This window comes from Lactuca virosa, chromosome 3, assembly GCF_052849685.1.
Source record: "Lactuca virosa cultivar CGN04683 chromosome 3, Lactuca_virosa_CGN04683_v6, whole genome shotgun sequence".
In the NCBI taxonomy this organism is placed as follows: domain Eukaryota; kingdom Viridiplantae; phylum Streptophyta; class Magnoliopsida; order Asterales; family Asteraceae; genus Lactuca; species Lactuca virosa.
In genome coordinates, this window is record NC_136428.1 from 50656268 (window position 1) to 50680548 (window position 24281).

Genomic DNA, 24281 nt, shown 5'->3' on the forward strand with positions numbered 1-24281 from the left:
TTATGTGAACCATTTGAGGTGTCACACTTGGGGCATTCGTCTCTTAAGCATCAAGGATTCAAGCTACATAAAAAGGTATGTCTTCTAACTTGTTGTTATTACCCAAGTATCAAAGATTGTATGCTAGATAGGGTAATACCTTGGAATATTCATATTTGCATGTATAATAGATAAAACATAGATCCAAGGTATTTAGGGTTGCATGTACACTTAGGAGTGTTAGAATGCTCAAAACCCAACAGTGGTATCAGAGCCTAGGCTTGTTTTCTTGTTATACTTGCAAAATCTGCTTAAAAATCGAAGTTTTTTGCTGTCTGGGCAGCTGACTCGGCGAGTCCATCAGGAGACTCGACGAGTCCATGCCTTAAAAGTGTTCAAAACGATCCAACTCGTCGAGTTGGTTCATGCACTCGACGAGTTGGACCCCCTGACAGCATATCTTCGAGTTTTTTTGGCTGGAAATGGACTAGGAACATTACCATAAGCTGTTTTTGAACTTATAAACCTATTTTTGATGTGGTAATGTTCATTCTAATCCAATTTCAAAGATAATTGTCAATAGATTCATGTTTTGTATTAGTTTAATGGTTAGTCTAATTACATGAAAAAGTTTGATTGAATTATCTTGTTCTTATGAGTTGCTTAGATTAATAAGAATGTTATGTGAAATTGTTGTTTTTAATCCAAATTAATCTAAGAGTTGATTCTAAAATGTGTTTTGTAACTTGTCCTCAAGTTAGATGAAAAGTCACATTTAAGATTCATAAAACTCATAAATATTTCCATAGGTTATGAATAAAGAAAAGTCACATTCTTTAATGGTTTAAAGTCTTCCATAACTTGTCCTCAAGTTATGGAACTTGAAGAGTTTGTTGAATTAAAACTACTTTAAACACATAAGTTATGGAATTGAAAAGTTTTCTTTCATGAATACTTTAATTCCAAATTAAGTCCTTAGGATTTTAAAAGTTAAAATTTAACCCTTATACTTTATAATATTATAAGTTAATAATATATATATATATATATATATATATATATATATGTATAAGAGCAAGTCAGTCTTACCGTTAGTAGGCCTCATTCACGAAGTCGGTCTATAAGGGGGGTATAAGGTTACTGCCTATAAAATGGCAGTTTAATGGGTGTCCACTCTCACCCACCGCTTCCTTGACTGGTGGAGGGTCGTTAGCCGAACGGGTAGGGCAATGACTATAATTCTCCCTTCATTAAAAATATTAATGATAAATACTAAGTAACTAAACACTTATAAATTCCCAATCTTAGTTACTTAGGAAAATGTGAATAAGGTGCTAACCCATGAAATTACACTTTGCACTTTGCTTAAGTCGGTTAGTGGAGCGCGTGTGGTTAACCGGCACACTAGCTTGATTTAACAAGGTAGGCAAAGGGTTTCTTAAAGTTTATCATAGGTCGGTGGAGCGTGTGTAGTTAACCGGCACATCGGTTGGGTGATAACATTTAAGAGTACCAAGTAATTTGAATGGTTACTTCACACCTTGTTTTGTGATCCTCGGCATCCCAGTCACAAAACTGAAGGGCACACTCGATATTGAAACATGCCATTGAAAAGTTCAATGAATCTCAAAAGATCTAGGAGTTTCAAATCCAATTAAAACCTAATAAATTATTTCGTTTTCATGGTGGAAATTGGTGAATCGTCATTCACCTACCTTCAAATATTCTATAGCTTGGATTACGGCATCCCTCTTCCAAGTTATAAAATATTGTGTTGGGTCCTAGCCTTAATATTTCATATTGGGTGTTATATTAAGGACCTTGAATCAACTTTCTTGAATATCTCCCAAAAGATGTCTAGTTCAGACATCTGTGATCTTCCCAAATCTCTTGGAACTTTACTTCCTCCACTTTCTCCAATTATTCTCCCTAACCCACAAGTTCAAGGTCACTCAAACCCTATTGGCAAGCAAGGTCTATGTGTGCTCACATCTTGGAGATGAAGTCACATATTGACAAGCCGGGAGAGTTGGGTGTCAAAGTCTTAAGAAAGTTGGATGCTCAATCACTTTCTAAGTCACATAGTAAGTTCCTTATGGACTACTATGTAAAGGACTATGACATGACCCTTTATGATCTTATCTATTTGCTTTGTGTTGCTTAATCAGCAATGATTTGGAGCACTAGCAGAGCAAATCTGATTAGTATATCAACTTTCCAAACCTTCAATGGACATTGACAATGGTAACATTGGATACCCAGTAAAAGATTTCTCTTCCCAATGAAAAGGGATCGGCCATAGTCAACTCGGTTGACCAAATGGTAAAGAGAATGGCTAAGTCTGAGAGAGTCCTACCAAAGGGTCCATATGTGTCTATTGACAAAGGAAGGGGAATTAATTGTGAAGCTGCCTATTTCTCTGAAAGATCATAAGGTTGATCAAGTCAAGAAGTTTGACTCTATTTCAGGTAAAGTCCATTATCTAACTCTGTTAAGTTTTTATTCTGAGATTCTTATTACATGATGTGACTGGGTCACATGTTGATGTTTAAAGGATCAAAGAAAAGTGAAGAAACTTAAAGGAAGTATATGCTGATTCTGATCGTGAAGATGGATCTCGATCGCATGGTTTAGTGATCAGAATTTTGAGCTGTTGCTTAGGAGTTATGATATATTGCTTAGGAATAGATAACAACAAGCTTTTCATATGCTTTTGAACTGTAAGGATAAGTTTTTCCGCAAAGTTTTAAAACTAAAGGAAATTTTTGATTTTATTTATTTTAAGTATCCTTACAATGGCATTTGTGAAAAATTGTTGCTTATATGATTCCATTGATAGCAATAATGGAAATTGGATTTGTTTCTTTCATCTGTGGTAATGTATAATTTACCAAATAAAGAAAGATTCTCATCACCCAAGGTTTCAGTTGGAGAGAAACTTGGAAATCATACAAGTTGTATAGTATGATGAATGAGAATTTTCATCTTTGGAAAATTAAGATTAATTCCTTGTTCACATGTATATGTGAAGGACTAAGGGATCGAGTACACATTCTGGTGTACTGATCAAGTCCACCACAAAAGATCGATAAGACTATTCGTCATGATTTACTAAAGTTTAGTAAATATGATTATACTTACAAGTTTAAGTGTAATTCGGAAACATTGGAAAAGTTTTGATGTATAGCAGAACGAATTGAGAAGAATCAAATTAGGTAGAAAGATAAAAGTTTCTCAAATCTGAAAAGATGGGAGAGTACTTTAGTATCAGGTTTTGTGATCATCTTAATGATTTAGAAATCATATCACAATTAGTCCTCTAAGGAAATCTTAGTGCATTCTTATGGCTAAGAAGAGGAGTCATGAATTGTTGAAATGGTTAAATCAAGAAGATGAGTCATACTTCGTTCCAAAACAAGTCTTAGAGTCATACTCCAAGACTGTAAGTTGGGTGACATATCTTAAAGAAAGGTTTAAAACACTTGTCAAATGTAAGAGTAAAAGTGTCATACTCTTGTACATTTGAAATTGGGAAGTTGTGATGTTTTGGATAAAACAAAGACCAACTAAGGCCAATTGTGTGAAGTGTGTGTCTTGATAAAGAATCCACACTATCTCTTGAATATTTGGCAAGATAGTCTTATATGTCAACAGGACAGTGGGAGTCTTAAAGATCCTGAAGGTATTTCAAGAACTAATCAAGAATAAAAACCTGTATTTCATCACTAGCACACGACTAGAGGTTTATAACCTATTGTGTTGACATTTATGTGCCCAATCCAGTAAAGTTGGCTATACATTTGAGTTCTACATGTTCTCAATTGTTTGCATAACTACTTGGAAGCAATGACAGGCCCTATACTGCCAGGTGGCGAGAAGTTAAGATTGCACAAGTTCAATCCATATGAGTTTGGATTTGTCACTAACCTAGTCTTGTGATTATGGTTTTGATAAATTCACGTGGATAAGAACACATACACCATAAAATCTAAGGGTCATTAGGTTTCTCTCCGATTCATGAAAATGATGGTGAGGAAACACTTCCACCAAGTAGTTTTTTAAGTAAGATAGCAATTGTGATCTTTGCAATCTCAAAGTCGTTAGTGGAGCATGCGTGGTTAACCGGCACACTAACATGGACTTATGAGAAATGGCAAAAGTCTAAACAATCGAGACTATGATTACGGCATCCCTTTTCATAGTTCTAAAATTGTTTAGACACACTTGTGAGCTATCTAAGATAAGGTGTATGTTTTTGATAAAGTCTTATCAAAGCATCTCGTATCAGAAATTTGAACTTTGGTAAGAAACTCAATACAATATTGATTTCTAGAAGTCCAGCTGATTTCTGAGTACATGTCAAAGCTAGTGGGAGCATAAGTGTTATGCTAATAATCATCATGTTAGTGGGAGCATGATAATTATGACAAGTATTACAAGTTAGCAATGTTAATTATAGAAAACAAAAGTTTCAATTGGGAAAAAGTTGTTTTGCTATAACTAAGGGAGAGGAAATTATACTTCATTTCAATTCTAAAAGCTTAGATTGAGGTTTTAATCATCTTTAGTCAAGGATATATATGCATTTTGTGTTGGAATGGCTCAACATAAGGAAATTCTATGTATGGGTCCATTATTTGCGTTCTAAAATTCGATTATGATTACGACATCCCTTTTCATAATCTGAATTATGATAACTTGGCGAATAGACATAGAAATATTATAGCAAAAAGACTAGTCTAGTATCATGTCTTTATGTGAGACATCATGAATCGTGTCTCATATGCTTCGGATATAGGACTGATTGCATGTGCTATAATATTCATCATTTCTAAATTTTCCAAATGCTCTGGGCGTTAAGGGGAAAAATCTAGAATTGGATATGACTAAAATGTTTAAGCAATTGTTGAGAACAATCTAAGGTTTACCAAAGATTGGTTGCCCAGGGACAGTTGGAAGTATAGTGTTAAATTTTGGAAGGACCATATTGACATACTCTGAAAGGAGGCAACTCTTGTTCAGAAGTGACAGTCAAAATGGGAATATGGAAATGTTTCATAGTTGGAAGTTATTCAATCTGTGTGAGATTAGAAAAAAAAACTTATTGCAAGAAGGATGTTTCCATGGAGCTGATCTCCATTGGAATACTTTGTAATGTCTGTTGACAAGTCTTTGTGACTTTGTGCATAATCATTACAAGAGGATCAATGCATATAAGTTTAAAATCTAACAGATTTCGATAAATGATAGGAATTTGGAATTCTTGCATTTGCGGTAAGGAATTGGGATTGTGAAATGAGATTCATTGGAATTATGTTCAATCGATCTATTTCACAGAGTAAAGATCATAGACAAACTTAGTACGCATACTTGATGTATGGCATAACTAATGTTTAGACAAACATAGTGTGCATACTTGGTGTATGGCATGACTAGTGTTTAGAAAAACATAGTGTACATGCTTGGAGCATGGGACAACTAGTGTTTTTAATTCAAGTATAAAGTTGATAAAACCGGAACAATGAATAATGAGTAATTAGTATGGTGATAAATAAAAAGTGTTCTGTTTATATTCATAGGTTTTGATACCATACTAGATTCAATCATTCTTGTGTTTCATTTTGCATGTTTTGACTTCCAGAATAAACTAGGTCATTCCTCCCGAATGACTAAGTTATTCAAACCATCCACAGTCGGTCATATGTTGGAAGTAGATATGAATCAAGACTTTCATGAGTTGGCTTGTAGATGTCTAAGATGTTGGACATAGCAAAGAGGTGCTACAACACTCATGAGTGCTCATAAGTTCTGAGTATTGGATTCAACCCACGCTCATTTGAATCATTTCATGGATTTTATCACGAGTGATCATGAGACGATAATATCTTATATTCTTCAAACCTAGAGATATGAGTTGGTTGTACATTGATTGTGCGAAAACGCATTGGTAACTCGATGTTATAAAACGTGCTTTTGTGTATGATTCAACAAGTAGTAGAACAAGCCATATGAGTCGAAGTTTATCCATTCCTTTTACCTTCAGGATAAAAGCGATATCCGTGGGCCCCTCGATGATTTAGTGATGACAAATGTAAGTGCTCGGCCGGGCCTGGACTGATTTGATTTATTCAATTAGTCAGTCGTCATAAATCGGAAATCAGGAAACAACAAATGGACAGAGAGAATGATTTATAATCCATGTCTCATTCCATATGATATCTAGAATGGAGGAATATATGATCCCTTATCTAATGGACAAGTCATTGACGAGATCAGAGTTTAGTTACAACGTCAGAGTTCGACAGCGGCTTAAAGAGCTACGATTGCCAGTAGGTTCTTGAAGTCATACTCAATAATAGTTTTAGACCTATCCAAGTGGGAGACTGTTAGATTAGTGTCTAAGTCCATAACTATATTTGGTATGTACTTGACCCGACTCGGCATGGTCCATTTGGGTTGCATGGCATCATGCATTTGGATAGACTAAAATGAGAGAAATAACACTTAAGGTTTGGTAATATATTATAAGTTCTAATATATTAATAAGATTATTTAATTAGTATTGATCAAGAATTAATTTGGAATTAATTAAGTGATCAAAAGGAGACTAATTAAATATATGGGTTGATTGTGTAAATCATCCATACTTATATAGTGGGCTAATGCTCCATGGATTATCAAGTTGGGCTAAAACCCATAGGATGCTCCATGGAGGCTCCATGGTGTTTTTGTACCCATGGATCATGGAAATGAAAGGCCATGACAATTAGGGTTTACATGGTGTAACCCTAATTGTGACAAACTATATAAGCATCTTATTCTTGTCGAAATCGGCCACCATGAGGCGACCATGAAAGACCTATGTGTGTATGGTGAGGGCTAGCCGATTTCATGAAGTGTTCATTTCTCTCTAAGTTATTCCAAGTGCATTTGATGTTGTGTGAACCATTTGAGGTGTCACACTTGGGGCACTCGGCTCTTAAGCATCAAGGATTCAAGCTACATAAAAAGGTATGTCTTCTAACTTGTTGTTATTACCCAAGTATCAAAGATTGTATGCTAGATAGGGTAATACCTTGGAATATTCATATTTGCATGTATAATAGAGAAAACATAGATCCAAGGTATTTAGGGTTGCATGTACACTTAGGAGTGTTAGAATGCTCAAAACCCAACAAAACCTTCCTCCTTGATACATGACGGAACAGAGGAGACAACTGGGGTCAGGGGGTGGAATCTGGTGACGGCGAGTCATAGGTCTTTCTTTTATTCCATATTTCCATTGGATATTAATCAGCAAGAAAAATGTTATCAATCACCAAACGTTTTTTTTTAATATGGATTACTAATGGAACCATGCAGTAACATAAAGACTAATTCTTTTTCTATAACATTGATTGAAAAAATAGTTTTAGAGCATAAAGACGGTTACAAAGGATGATAGCAACACCATATGATAATTTTTTTTTACCTAGAATGGTATTTTACTTTCCATGATTCTTTTTAAAATTGATTGCAAAATTTAAATGATAAGTGTGCAGCACACACACACGTCACACCTTACGCACAACGGACAGACAAGCAACACACAGAAACACACATCACACATCACACATACAAGTTATAGCATTGTACAATACTGTTCTATTTAAAAGATAATTTTTTGTTATTGAATCATAGTAGTTTGAAAAATATTACCCAGTTATATATTAATGTTTTATTTTTTAGGGTTCATTGCAAAAAAAAGGCAATGTACTTTCATTAGTTTTTAGGGTTAATTGCAACAAAAAGTACATTTCTATTTCTTGCAATGTATTTTTTTTTAATTAGCCATAAAGAATCAATGAATGTACATTGTTTTTTTTACAATTAAACCTAAACAGATTACTATACAATGTTATTATTTGGTAATACTTGCAAAAGTATGATATTTCGATTTTTTCAACTAATTATAATTGTCTTATGTAATAACTCAGCCAAACTCCTTTGTCTTGGGTAGTATTTCAGCCAGCAAAATTTGGAAACAAAAGTATGTTGTTATTTCTACAATTTAGAACATTTTTTGTTAGGTAAGATATAAGAAATAGCAACAAACTTTCAACATTGTATGGGCATTAGAATCTCATCTCACCTGGTAAAACTTATCATATCCAAACACATTTATCTCAACTACAAGTTTTGCTACACCGATCCAAACTAAACAGAAAGAAAAAAATGAAAAATTCATGTCAAAGAAAATGATGACAGTTGAAGGTGAACTAATTAAATGATAATACAAAAAATAGATTCTTGTCAAAATCAAAGTCCACCTAAATAGAACAAAGTTGTAAGTTAGAGGAATAATTATAAAAGTAACAACTCATTCTCATTGCAAGTTTGTAGTAGTAGTAGTAGTAGACGACTTACTGGGCATCATTTTACCCTTCTAATTTTATATCGTCAGAAAAATAATGAAACATCTGGATCCTTGGGAGTATTTAAATTTAATATATTTTGGATTTTGGGTGGTTCCACGTCGTAGTGGAGGCACCCCACGACGTGGTAATGGTCGATGTACCGCGAGTTTTAAATGACCGCCACGACATGATATCTTGTGGCCACGGCGTGGCAGCTGCTTAATGAGAAACCCTATTTTTCGGGTTTGCTCCCTATTTAAAGGAATGAGGAGGCTATCGTTTTCTCATCGTCATCCTCCATCAGCCCCCTCAAACCCTAATCACTTTCCTCCATTATTGAGCTAGTTTGGTGTTCTTTGAAACTAAAGAAGGAAGAAGGAAGCATAGATCAAGCAAGAAAGTCTCCATTTTTCACCTTAGCACTCTTCTGGACTTTTGTAAGTGTCCAAGACTCGATTTTTATCATGCTAGGTTGTTAGATCTTGAGTTTTGACCGATAAACTTCTTGTTCTTACATGTTGGTATGATGAGATCTCATAAAGTTTGCAACTTTATGAATCTCTAGGACATTTGGTATATCTTGTGCTTTGGATCTGGAGTTTGGTTGGGTTTTCAAGCCATGCATGAGATTTAGGTCATAAACCCTCATTTTGACCTAATATGGGTTCAAGACATGCATGTCTATAAAGAACCAACTTTTAGGTTAGTTTTGGTGCTAGAATCACTTCTGGAAAGGATGGACTTGGGACTTTATGGAATAAGTGCTTATTGGTTAAGTCCTTGCATTATTAAGCGATTTGGGACTTAGAGAATTGGGTTTTGGACCTTGTGGATGGTCCTAATGGATAAATTTGGAAACTTTATCCTTTTAAATGGAGCTCTTGGAATCGAAGAAAACAGCTTAATGCATTAAGTTGTTTGGAATCTCAGCTACCACGGTGTGGGCATAGGTCATCATGGCGTGGCGGCTGGGAATTTTCCCGACTGTTTGGTTGTACGCGGGCCATGACGTGGCCAAGGAAGGCCACGACGTGGCAGTCAGCTGAAGTCAACATTGACTGTTGACTTTGACCGTTGACCTTGAGGGTTGACCTTTGAGTTGTGGATTTTGGCTCAGCTATTAATGTCCTGAAAGGTAGATTAAGGTTTTGTCTCGTGTGATTATCTAGGTGGCATTTAGCACCTATTGTGGGATTTCGAGGACGTGTCGACTTTTGAGCTGCTTTGCGAGGTGAGTATGCTCACTATATTGTAGGACACTAGGGATTGTATGTTCTTGTAGTTTTTGTGACTCCTGTTGTATGCCTGTGTGTGCCTGTTTGCTATATGTATGTGGGGTGAAATAGACCCAGTATAGCCTTGTGCTGACATATGAGTTTAAATAGACTCGGGGGTGAAATAGACTTGGTACAACCTTATGCTGACACATGAGTTGAAATAGACTCGGGGGTGAAATAGACCCAACACAGCCTTAAGCTGGCATATATGTATGGTATGCGGTATTTTGGGAAACTCACTAAGCTTTGTGCTTACGGTTTTCATTCTATGTTTCAGGTACTTCCAGTTCGAAGGGGAAGAGCTCAGGATGATCGCATTGCACACCACACCATGATTTTTCACGCTTATTGACTCTGATGTACTTTTGGGATGTTATTTAATTTACTCCGAATACTTTATGCCTTTGATAAACATGTTTGGTTGATGGTTCATTCAATATAAAAACGAAAATATTTTGTTCTGAATTTTGGGACGTTACAAATAATAGTACCTGGGATTTGAATCCATATGTGTTCTTGATGTTATGCATATAGATAGCAGTGTTTTTTCATAATAACTCTAAAATCCATACCAGTTCAATCCTACATAATACAAATACTCTAGAAAAATCATCCACAATTCCAGATGAGTATGCATTAACTCAAATAGTAAATACAATAAAGGGTTATTGTCATTGTAGCCCTACAAACTTACGTATAAAGGTTTAAATGGTCCATCGTGAGTATTTTTTGCATTTTAAGGGCATGTAGTTATTTTTTCTATTTTTAAAAGGGCACTTTAGGAAATATGAAGGGGTCACCCGGTGACACCCATCCCACGTAGCATTTTTCCAATTCCACATAATATCCATGGGTCACCCGGTGACACCCATCCCACGTAGCATTTTTCCAATTCCATATAATATTCCATGTGTATATGAGTTAATGAGACATATTTGTAACGACCCAAAAATCAAGGGTAAAATTTTCGTTTTTAATATAGTCAAAACATATATATCATTTATTCCAAACATCCAAAACATCGTTAATTTAGACATTTATCAGAGTCCATCCCAAAATCATTCAATGCGGAAAACATGGGTGTGTGCACTACGATCAATCCGGGCCCTTCCTTTCCAAACCGATGATACCTGAAACAATGAACAAAATTGTAAGCACGAAGCTTAGTGAGTCCCCCAGAGCATACCCCACACACAATCCACATAACACATATCATATTAGCTATAAAAGCTACATATATATCACATAAGCCATGTATACTAACATATAAGGATGTCGTGGGCTCCTCCCATGGTCTTATACCTTCATGTCATGGGCTCCCCCATGGTCTTTACCTAGAAATGTCATGGGCTTCCCCACATAGTCTTATATCCAACTGCCACAGGCTCCCCCCGGGGTCTTCCATGCAATAACATAATAATCAACTAGCATATCATATCACAGAAGTATCTATCATACTACATAACTCATACATAAACATATAAGGATGTCGTGGGCTCCTCCCACAGTCTTATACCTTCATTCCATGGGCTCCCCCTATGGTCTTTACCTAGGAATGCCATGGGCTCCCCCACATGGTCTAATATCCGACTGCCACGGGCTCCCCCCGGGGTCTTCCATGCAAAAATCATATAATCATTAGCATACCACTTAGCATATAGCTAACTATCATACCACATATCTCTACTTCAACTAGTGTACCACATATCATAAAATGGGCCGGTCTTGGTGCCTTAGACCCATTGGTATGGTGAGAATACTCACCTGGCACTGCTGAAGTCCCGCGGATAAAACTCTAGCTGCTGGTTGACAGGTTCCCGAACTGTCAATCATCAAAACGACACCCAATTAATAATCGGGTTCCAACACATAACCATAAATCTACACTTGGGGTAAATGGACCATTTTACCCCTAACCTAGCTTGGTTCAAAACCAAGACCCAAACTCACACTCTAAAGGCCCAAAAGCCCAATAATCAACTAAGGCCCAACATATGGCCTAATTTTCCAAATTGGGCCCAAACCTCTATGTGGGCTTATCTTAAGGCCCAACCATTTGTTCTAGTCCAAACACATGGCATTCTGATGGCCCAATAGCTAATAACCCTCAAGGCCCAATTATGGCCCACTTATGGCCCAATTTTCCAAATTGGACCCAAGCCTCTCTAATGGGTCTTATCCTAAAGCCCAATAATTTCCTTAGTCCATAAATATGTTCCCAATTGGCCCACAAAGGCCCACAGCAACTTAGTCCAATAAATGGCCCAATAAGAACCCAAACCCAATTAGGGTTTTTCACATAAAGTGACGATTAGGGTTAAGTGTTTCTTACTTAACCCATTAAGGACTTAATCCATTAAGTACATCAATCTATTGGGTCAATCATATAATGTGGCCGGGCGTGACATCCTTATTTTTACGGCCAGAAAATACCGATTTCGTTTATGCTTTTATAATAAAATCAGAGTGATCTTTCAAATAAAAGTGTTGCGGAATTTGTTCCCAAAACAAATATGATAAAAGTTTATCAAAGCATTTCTTAAAGAAATGTATTTTCATTACATTACAAAACTCGGGATGTCAACGTCAATACAGATCAAAAGCATAAAGAAAGCATCTTAGGCCACAAGACAGAATTGGCCTCAAAACAATATAGGCCTTACAACATTCTATTGATTTTATACGGGCCTACAAATCCATAATCTCTCGTCAGATCATCCAACTATGCTTTTGCCACTACCTGTAATACAAGAAACTGAGTGGGTCAGGCTGGGGAGTCTGGTGAACATATAGGGTTTTCAACCCACAATAATAAGTTCATTATTTATTTTCATCAAATCATTATCCCGATTACCCATTCCCGTTATCCTCACTTTACGTCCCTAAAGCATCTATTCTAAGGGACCTAGCCTAAGGATTTTTCTTCGGGGTGACAACACTGCTCAGGGGATTCCTCAGCAATACATGTCAAATAAGGCAACCATGGGGGGATGGAGTACATCTTCAAAAACACCTACAGGTTGCGAGTCTGCTAGCATTCCACTGGACTGCATAGAATAGTCTGTGGTCGTCATTTATACTCCGCTAGATGACTAGATCATCGTAATCATCAAGGCCTCTCATCATTTTTATTTCATCACACACAAACTATTTCATCTACCCATGTTCTACCCAACATATTTTTAGATATAAAATACATACACAGTCCAGATCTGAAAAACAAAGCTTAAATCTTTCATCCAGCATAACTTTCAAGCATAAAATACATATACAGTCTAGATCTGAAAAATAATGTTTACATCTTTCATCCAGCATAACTTTCAAAGCATAAAATACATATACAGTCTAGATCTGAAGAAAAAGTTCAGATCTGAAAAGTAAGAAGTTCAGATTTTTTATCCAGCGTAGATCTCAAAGTATAAAATACATATACAGTTTAGATCTGAAGAAAAAGTTTAGATCTGAGATAAGAAAGTGTAGATCTGGGAAAAAGTTTCAGATCTGAAAGAAAAAGTTTAGATCTGAAAGATAAAGTTTAGATCTGAAAGATAAAGTTCACATCTGAAAAGAAAGAAGTATAGATCTTTCATCCGGCAAACATCTCAGGTAAACAGATTATATATATATATATATATATATATATATATATATATATATATATATATATATATATATATATATATATATATATACACATAGCACGTAATTTATATAAAATACTTCATATCTATGTGTAAGATGAAAATGACTATATACACACCTGATATGGAGTGATTCGGACAACAATTCGCTTCTTAAAACAATATTCTTTGACGAAACCGGGAAGTTTGCTTGAAGTGGGAAAAAGTGTGAGGAATGAGAAGTGGGAGCCTTCAGGCGCTCCGGGACTTTCTTCTAATGCTAGGGAGGTTTCCTAGGCTTCGGGGGGTTTGGGGGTGTTAGAGAGTGTTTACAGAGAGAAAGAAGTGGGAAAAAGTGTGGGGAATGAGGCAGCCCCCTCACCTCTATTTATAGGCTTCCTGGAGCTACTCCACGTCGTGGAGCTTCTCTCCACGTCGTGGTCTTGCGTAGGCTCCAAGGCTTCGCCTGGTGCTGACACGTGGCGCTAGACGCAGCTAAAACAACCAATCTTAAAAAAATCATAACTTTTGCATACAAGCTCCGTTTTTTACGTTCTTTATATACACGCGTAGGTAATGACAAGATCTACAACTTTTCTTTTGACTCCTTTGGCTAGTTCTCGACCGATTTTAAATTTAACAGTATGAGAAGATTATACTGTTAAATGACTGCGTAAAATTCATAACTTCTACATACGGACTCCGTTTTCGTCTGTCTTTTTATCGTTGAGCTCCTATTAATGAGATCTTCAATTCTCATTTAGGTTGCGTTGGCCAAAAATGGATCGATCTAAAATTCGAATTTCGGGCTGTGCACTGCTATGTCAAATCTTAGAAAAATCATAACTTCCTCATACGAAGTCAGATTTGGGCGTTCTTTTTATGCACGCTCTCGGTTTAACGTATACTACAACTTTCATGTAGATCCCTAAGGCTAAAAAGTAGTTTATCGAAAATTCACTTTTTACGTTACGCAGTGTCGTGCCGGTTCTGTCGCGAAACTTCGACAGGCCATAACTTCTTCGTTATAACTCGGTTGTATCTCCAGAATCTTTGTCACGACCACTAAGACTTTCTGCATAGATATCGGGTGTATCTAACATTTTATTTTTTATGCTTATTTTTTATCCTTTATTTATTATATTATTATAAACAAGTAATAATCACACAAAAGCACATAATTCACATAATATTCAAGTAATTCCTCTTTATTACTTTAAAACGAGTTACAATGGTTGACCTAGACTATTACATCATCATTAGTGCTTAGCCCCGAAACACGGGCATTACACCGGGCTTAATGCATAATTCCAATCCATTCATCTAAAAATACGGGTCCTGACAGTCCAAAGCCCATATATCCAAAATTAGGGTTTTCTAAACCCTAATTAGGGTTTCCAACCCATCACAATCCAATTAGGCCCAAAAGCTAAGTCCTTAGGCCCATTAGGGTTTCATTAGGTCAATTAGGGTTTTCCTAAGTCGAGCACCACCCACTACCACCTCGGGTAGTCGTGGTCAACGGCGGCTCACGGCGGCGGCCACCACCTCACGGTGGTGGTTATGGTTCTAGTTCATTTTTGTCCAAGCATCCCAAAAGCAAATAAACACAAGCAAAAGCACACCGCCACCCAACACGGCGGCTGGTGGCGGTAGGAAGCGGCAGCCACCACCTCACGGTGGTGGTTATGACTTTTCTTATTATTATTCCGACACTGATTACAATTTTACAAAGTTTAAACCAAGGTAACACACACACAACAAGGTAAACACACACACACACAACCACCCTTGTGGTGGCCGACGGTGGTACATGGCGGCAGCCACCACCTTACGGTGGTGGTGGTGGCTTTCTTGGTTTTCCGGCCACACAAAACACACACACGATTTGTTGCTTGCAAATGGACCCAGCCACCCACCTGGTGGCGTACGGTGGCGGCAGCGACACGGGAAGGCGGCAGTAGCGGCAGTTTTGTGATGACAGCCACCACCTCACGGTGGTGGCGAGTTTCCTTGAGTCCCTGCCTCGCAACACACGTCCACAGAACACCTAATCGTCGTGAGCTCGACACTGAAATGCACTCTGATCTCAGCCACTCTCGTGGTGGCACAAGGTAGCCGGGAAAGAACACCAGCCGCAATAGTCGCTCGGAATGGCGACAACGGCGACCATGTAGCGGCAGAAGAAGACGGAGAGGAGCGATGCACTTCGGCCGGTCGTTGGGAGCAGCGGCGACAGAAGGGAAGAAGAAGATGACGTATGCTCATGGTTCTCGTCGGTAGCTGGACAGCGACGGTGCTGGATGGTGGCTCCTGTTGACAGCATGGACGTTGGTGGTCGTTCGGAGATTCGTCTGGCCGGAAAAACGTGAGGGAATCGGGTGGCGGCTGGAGAAGATGAGAAGGAGGTGGCGGCTGATTCACCATTAGGGTTAGGGTTAAACGCACATGGTGAAGGGTTATAAGTCCCGCTCAATCTCAAACATTGGCCCATACTGCCACTTTCAGTCCCTCCTCCTTTATTCTCTTCAATTTAAGTCTACAATTTTCAAAACAGCCGCCAACATCCAAAATTTATATCAATCCAAGTCCAATATTTACCAAACAACCCCTCCCTCTAAAATTATTTTCAACTGAAGTCCAGAATTTACTCTTTAGCCCCTATTTCCATAAATCATTTCATATTAAGTCCAAATGATACCAAACACCCCCTGTCTTCTAAAAATTTTTACAAAATAAATCTCGAATTTACACTTTAACCCCCGAATAATCCAAATTATAACATTTGGCTCCCGAAAACCAACATCCCGCTCAATATTATGGATTTTAAGGCCACTATTCATATAAATTTTATCGATTTAATTATTTACTAAACTGGGTGTTACAATATTGTACGTTTTAAACCCTTTAACTGTCTCTTTCGAACCCTTTCTTATGTAACATCCTCATCCAAATCCTTTGTTCAATTGTTCTTCGGTCCTACCCTTTTCTTCAACTGTTCGTCACTCAAATCGGTGAACTTTGTCGTTGCTATGGCTATTTTCATGAAGATTGATCTACATTTTGCCGGAATTTTTACCAGGTACCCCACTATTACTTACTCAGATGGAGTCGAGCAAAGGTTTGATGATGTTGATTTTGTTGGAATGGACAAGAACGAATTTGTGGAGTTCCTTAAAAGATTCATTGTTGAGAGATGTGTGAATGTGTACTTTTGCATGCCCGATATTGACTTTCACGATGGATTGAGGATAATCCCCACCGACATGGATTACATGGAACTAATCGAAGTAGGGTATGCTTTTGATTGTGTAATTGATATATACATGGAACATATTGGTGTTAATATACATCAATGGATTCTTGAAGAGCAAGCAGAAGTTTGTAGTTCTTTAGACGGATTCTCTAGTGCAAATGAAGTTCATGAAGAACTGCGAAGTCGTATGGATATGGATGATGGAATCAACATGCAGGATTTACATGGTGGTAGGGATGATATCCAAGGTGCAAGGGAGGATTTGCAAGGTGAGCAAGATGATGACATTAACATGGAAGTGGAAACTGAACATGATGAGTGCATTCCTATGAACAAGACAAAAGATGATGAGTTTCTGAGTAAGTTGAGCCCAAAGGAGCAAGTCACCCCCACAATCCACCTCGTAAAGAGCCATATGATCATTTACATGAGGATGATGTAATATCTACTAGACAGGATATTTACAATGAGAATGTTCATTGGAGAAAGTAGAAGCCTGCATTAGGTATGAGATTTGTGAGTCCTAAACAACTGAAACAAATGATGTGTAACTATGTTGTAGAAAATGGTTATTAATTATGTTACAAAAAATGATAATAGGAGACTGTTCGTGAAATGTTGTTCTGGACAGTGCAAGTTTAGAATGTGGGCTTCTGGGATGAGTGAGGAAAAGTCTTTCCAGATTAAGAGTCTCATAAATGAGCATAGTTGTGCAAGAAATTTCAAGTTAGGTTTAATTGTGAACTATTCCTGGATAGGTACTCATTACACAACACAATTCTTACAGAAATAAAAGGTTAGTGTCAGGCTACTTAGGGATGCGGTTAAAGAGAAATTTGGTATAGATGTGAGTATGGGACAATATAGAAGAGAAAATAAGTATGTAATTGAACTGGTTGAAGGAAAACTAGTGGAGCATTATGCAAAGCTCTGGTCATATGGTGAGGAGATTAGAAGATCAAATCCAGGATCAACAGTCAAAATGGATGTCAATTCTATGCCAGATAGTAAGAATTATTTTAGCAAGTTTTACTTGAGTTTTGATAGGCTAAAGCAAGGGTGGAGAGGGAGCTGCAGAAGGGTTATAAATTTAGATGGATTTTCTTAAAGGGGTTATGTACTTGAGAGCTAATATATGTTGTAGGAAAGGATGCTAATAATCACAAATTCCCAATTGCATGGGCAGTTGTCTGTGTAGAAAACAAAGAAAATTGGAAATGGTTTTTGGAAAACCTTAGAGATGACCTTGAACTGGATAATGGCTTTGGTATAACATTCATGTCGGATCAGCATAAGGTATGTTCTTTACTTAATGACTTTTAAATATTGTACTTGGTGGTTTCATTTTATCTAACATGTTATCATTGTTGTATAGGGGCTGTTAGAGGCTGTCAAAGAAGTACTACATACTGTTGAACATAGGCAGTGTGCAAGGCATATTGTTGCCAACTTTAGGAAAAGATTCACTGGTGTAAACTATAAGACCATGTTTTGGAAGGAAAGCAAGGCATCCACTGAGCCTTTATTCAATGTTGCCATTAAGGAGATTGAAGTGCTTAACCCTACAACCTTTTCTTATCTTATGGAAACAAACCATAAATCTTGGAGTAGAGCATTCTTTCGAGAGGGAAGGGTGTGTGATGCAGTGGAGAATGGATTATCTGAGAGCTTCAACAGTGTCATCAGGGATGCAAGGAAAAATCCAATCATCACCATGTTAGAGGAGATTAGATTGTATGTTATGGAGAGGATATACAATTTAAAGATCAAAGGTAGTTCATAGCCTGATTACAAGCCTTGCCCAGCAATTACACTCCTACTGAATCAATTAAAAAGAGTTTAAAGGTACTTTCTAATCTTTACACTCCTAATTGTATTTAGGTACTTAATTATGTTATGTCTGCAATAAGTATTGGCAGGTTTTACCAAGTGGTCTAAACCAATTTGAAACAAGAAACATGGTTGAGTCTTATGTTGTTGACCTGGACAAGAAGACTTGTACTTGTAGAGTGTGGCAACTTAATGGGTATGGATGAGTATATTCAGTTGTAACTATATCCTTTCTGAATAGAGATGTTGGTACTTAGGTGGATACAATGTTCTATGGTGTTGTGTACAAGAACACTTACAAGTACCTAATTCATGGGATGAATGGTAGCAATATGTGGCCACCTACTGACTTCATACCACCTCTTCCACCAATGAAGAGAAGAATGTCATGTAGACCAAAGGTTAACAGAAGAAGAGATGCATCAGAAAAGCTCCCAAATCACATTGTGTCTAAGGGAGGGAAAAAAATATCATGCAATGTGTGTAAACAAGTGGGGCATAACAAGGTAACATATCCTCAAGTGAAAAAACCTCAAGTTGGAAGGAGGCCAAAACTAAATGTGGGAAAAAGGAAAACAGTTGTCAATGAAAATGGTCAAGGAGCACAAGAGTTGGTGCAGGAAGCAGTGGATCAAAATCAGTGCCTGAAGGGCAAAATGGAGACAAAACAGGGGGTAAGTGTAAAAGAAAGAAACTGGAAAGAATCATCAAGATGAAACTTGCTAAGAGGGTTAAGGGCAAAGATGGGAAATGAGATACTAGTGCAAACCCATTAGACCTTAATGAGTAGGATATCTTTTCCTTGAACTTGTTATGTTTGTACTTGGTTGTAGTTAGTTGTACTTAGTTGTTATGTTTGGAATAGGGTTGTACTAGGTTGATTTGTTTGGATTTGTACTAACTTTGTTTCTTTGAGAAACATATGTACTTGTTTATTTGTTTGTGACTGATGTGTACTACTTATGTTGTTTGAGAAACTTAGTTTGTTTTAGAAAGATATGTACTTGTTTTCTTGATCGTGCATGGTGCATGTTACCCAAGGGAACATGGGGTCAATAGTTCCAGGAAGCGATGTTAATTTGGTTAGGTTACAAGGGAACATGTGGTCCTGGTAACATCACTTAACACATGTGGTCCAATAATTTGCTTGTGGTCCTTGAATAGTATGTAGGGTAACATCAGTGGCCACTAGAATGATTAAGACATTAAGTTTAATGTAATACAATAACCAAATTAATACAACAACCATTCATGTTAAACATACAAACCAAAACAAAGTACATTACAAGTTGTTCATAATTTAACCCAAATGACCTTGATTACAACTTGTACATAATTAAACATAAAGAAATACCCAACTACATATTCGGTATACCTTTAACTTAAAGACCTCATATTGAAGCTTTTTGTTCAACCTAAACAACCCAATTATGATCACACCTTCATTGTTGCACTGCATTTCATCAACCCAAGCTATAAAACCTGAACGAGCATTCTGATTCCAATTATTTGTCTGAATTAGTACATGTTAAGAAAACTAGGGTTAACATCACAAATTGAACAAATGGTAAATTACCTTTTTGGGACATGCATAAAAGGGCTTTCTTGGGTTATTGATAGTGCGTGATGTTCGTATTATAGCCTCAGCTTCACATCCACATTCCATGTTCTTCATTATGTAGCTTCACAATGGAGAGTATTTGAAGAAGAAAACAATGTTCTAGAATGAAACAAGTAGGTATAGAAGAAACTTTTAACTGATTGCTAGTACGTGGAAAATACTAAATTACCCCCACTGTGCAAGGCACGTGGGGTCACTAACATCCTCACTCTTTCCTTCTTCCCATTTCTAATGCACTTTCAACAGAATTTTTTCTAGATAAAAAATAGTAAATAGGATCATACGCAATGAACAAAGAACATGTAACTTAGAAAACGCCTATCATGAAGACAGGTCTTTCATTCATCATTGGAGTCCACTTAAAAAATGTTTGTCATATAGACATGTCTTTTATATATATCACCAAAAAAAACAAATATAAAAATAAAAAATAAAAAATAAAAAATCTACATACTAATATGCTTGGTAACCACCATTGCTTCAAATTCACTCATCACTCAAGCTTAACAACGAAATAGAGCACAACCTCCAGCAACAAGAGCATCCCCACCATCATGTCACCCATTATTTGGTACTTAATCCGATATTATGTAATTTTTTTCTGCATTTAATGTCGTTATGTATCTTTGCACCAAAATCGTTGATTAAAAAAAAAAGTTTAAAAACTGAAAAATATTATTACCGACGACTGGAGCATTAGCGGCGACAACGATTATTACCGACGACAACAGAATTAGCGGCGACAAGTGTTATTACCGGCGACATTTTGATCAATAGCGACGAAGCGGTAGCGGCGACTTTTTACCGGCGACGTGTCACCGCTATTACCTTTACCGGCGACTATGATAGTCTTTATCGGCGACTTTTGTCGCCGCTATTACCCTTTTTTTCTTGTAGTGAACTAACTAGCTACCTACTAACGATTTTTAAAACCTTAGTAAAAACAAATTTTAAAAAAAAAAAACTAATTAAAAAAACATGTAAAACAAAATCGTAAACTAAGTTTGGACAAATTTGTAAAAAAACAAATAAAATAAAATAATAATATGAACAAATTTATGACAAAATTAGAACTTGGTCCTGATTATAACTAGGGTTGTGAACGAATATAAACGAATGGAAATAAACAAACATAATTGAACATATAATATAGTAATGTAATTGAACACAATTGAACATAAATAAACATTAAGAAAAAATGAACGAATATAAACAAACGAAAACTTGTATTTATTTTCGTTGATTTATTAAATAAAGAAACATAAACTAACTTCTTGCAGATATCATAAGGTATTGTAGTTTAAGACCTTACATGTGCATAGGTTCAATTACATATGTATGGATGTCATTCCCCATAAATGATTTTAGAACTTCTGGAGGAAGTCATAAATGTGTTTGTTGACCTTGTCTGGTGTTTCTTGAGTGATGAAATGGGCTGCACCTTGGATCACCACAACTTCATCCAACAAAGGTACATATTTCTTGAATCCACCGCCATTTATGTACTCCTTCACGCCTGGGATATGATACACCAAATCTAACTCCCCAACAACGAATTTCACAGGTACACTTATTTTAGCATCTGTCCATGGTGCTTCCAGTTCCCAGTTTCTGCAAATAAGATAATCAACATTTCAAATTTAACATCTACAAAAGGAGGCTACTATTTCAAATTCTACCAAACAATTGTCAAAGGAACTTACAGGTCAAAACATCGGTAGTAGTTTATTCCTCCTGTGAACCCAGTTTGCTCGAATTTTTTGGTGTAATAATCAACATCTTCTTCAGGTAGCCATGATGGCAAGACGACCGGAGTATCATGCAAAGCTCCAAAGGGCTTACCTTTAGGGAAATAAAACGGATCAGGATCACGGTGTGTCAAGAATTTCTCAACAACTTTTTTGGTTCCAAGACTCGCAAACACAGCTTCTATTTCCCCTGGTTCCTACAACAAAGTCAAGCGAGGAAGAAAAAGATCGACCCTTCTGTGTCAATTTATCTATATTATACCACAGATATGGAAAATACAACAAATGTCACCTGAAATCTGCAGATGTAGTGATCATCTCCGTATGCGGCACGGAAATTCTGTACCATTTTCCGGTGAGGGCTTCTTGGGGCAAAGTGAACGCTTAAATTGACCAAGGCTTTAACTTTGTCGGGTATAAACAGACACAGGCGCCAAGCAATTATGGCGCCCCAGTCATGCCCAACAACAAACACCTTATCTGCACCAAGAGCATCGATGAGTGCCACCATGTCGCCGACAACGTAAAATGTAGTGAACTTGGTAGGATCGTCGATAGGTGCACCGGTGGTGTCTCCGTAGCCACGGAGGTCAGGGGCGACTGCTCGGTACCCGTGGGCGGCGAGGTAGAGGATCTGGTGGCGCCAGGAGTACCAGAGCTCAGGGAAACCGTGGAGTAGTAGTACAATTGGACCTTGACCCATCTCTGCAACGTGCATATCAATGCCATTGACGCTTATCATCTTGTGATCTATCCCTTCCATCTTGGCTTCTGTTGATTTGGATCACAACGTAACTCTGCAAAATTTTAAACAGGAGTCTGTTTGGGTCATTATGATGCTGTACGTACCCCATAATGATACTATAATTAACTACGAACTACCCCCCATTAGATAATGCACCTGCCACTCAAATATAAAGTGAATGCAACTGTTACTATATTGGGGTGTTTGGGATTGCTTTATTCAAATTTATAAAAGTGATCCATATATGTTGGTAGATCTATGACATGACATGACTTAAAATTATTGCTCATATAATCAATCATGACTAAATATTTTCTTTAATGGTTAATTTTCCTCATTATTTTTTTTATAAATTAAACTCCTATAAAAGGGACGTGTTCATAGTGGGGGAATTTGATCCAAATTAACTTCCTTTAGTTGTGTAAATGTGACCATAGAGTGTGCAAAGATTGCAAGGTGGTTCTTGGAGAGGCTTGCACGTAACAACATAAATTCTTGGTTGCTAGTCTACCCTAAGGAGAGCACAAGGGAGGGGGCTAAGGAAGTTATACTTATAATTCTTTGGAACAACTAGAAGGGGCAATGCTTTTGCTTTTAGGGATAAGTCCCTCGTACGCATCATGAAAGAATGCAAATGAGTTATGGAACAATGTGGTCTGTTTCATTAGGAAGTTTGCCAAAGACACTCGAGGGGTGTCGTTTGGGAGGCCATGGTTTACGAAGAATCATGCATGGTGGTGGAGCTAGGCAGTCCAAGCTAAGATTAAGATTAAGCAAACTCATTTTAAAAAGTTCTTAGAGTGTAGTGAGGATGGAGAAAGAGACAAAAAAAGAGTAACTAAAGTTATGTATAGTAGATTGGACATAAAGAAAAGAGAGAGTGGAAACTTAAGTTAGATAGCTATAAAAAGAAGAGATCGAGACTTAGGAACTATTGGGAATACTAAAGATGATTCAAGATGAGTTCTAATTGAAAGTTGAGATTATTAAGAACAAATGTGATAATTAATTTCATTCTCTATTGAACGAAGCTAGGTCACTCGTGATTGATATTCATGTGGATGACTATGAAGAGTCCCCTAGACTTGCAATGAGGATTCTTGCATAAAGACTAGTAGTGAGGAAGTAAAGGGAGCTTTCAGGAGGATAGGAAGAAAAAAAAAGTAATTGGCGCAAATTAAATACCTATTAATGTATGTGCGTGTCTTTGGGAGGTCGAAGTTCAGAACCTCTTTAACATTATCTTGAAGATTATCAAGATGTATGAGGAGTGAAGATCTAATACGGTCATTCCGATATACAAATATTAAGCTTTTCACCTTCGCTATGAAATCATAAGAGAGAGTTGTAAAGGTCAAGTTGTAGTGTGTTAAATTTGTGTTAGAAAAATCATTATGGCTTCATGACAAGATGGTCAACAATGGACGCGATCCACCTCCTCAGACGCCTTATGGAGAAATTTAGAGAAAGAAATATTGCTTTCCATATTGTGTTCATCGCCCCGGAGAAGGAATATGATAGTGTATTACAACATCTTTCCTAATAGAGATTATGTTTTATTATGGTTGACCCTCAGCCCATATTCTTTGTCATGACTCATGATCTTGGACAACATGTCTTGCAAAATTTAGGCGGAATGCCCCGGTATATGCTTTTTTTGGATGACATTATCCTAGTAGCGGAGACGAGGTTGGATTTGAATGTTGGGTTGGACATCGGGGGGACAACATGTGAATAGAAAGGGTTACATATCAACATAATTAAGATAAAATATTTTTAATTGGGACATGACATATGCTATACTTAATG

At 37.1% G+C, this 24281-nt stretch overlaps 1 protein-coding gene across 1 annotated transcript; it reads right to left on the minus strand.

The window, feature by feature from the left end:
- Positions 1 to 21188: 21188 nt before the first annotated feature.
- Positions 21189 to 22641, minus strand: LOC145165652 (epoxide hydrolase 2-like). The gene is made up of 3 exons (XM_079084432.1): positions 22020 to 22641; positions 21683 to 21924; positions 21189 to 21590 (listed from the first exon to the last, which is right to left on the minus strand). Exons 1-3 carry the CDS (start codon positions 22488 to 22490, stop codon positions 21344 to 21346), a joined length of 960 nt encoding a protein of 319 aa, XP_078940558.1. The 5' UTR covers positions 22491 to 22641; the 3' UTR covers positions 21189 to 21343.
- Positions 22642 to 24281: the final 1640 nt, after the last annotated feature.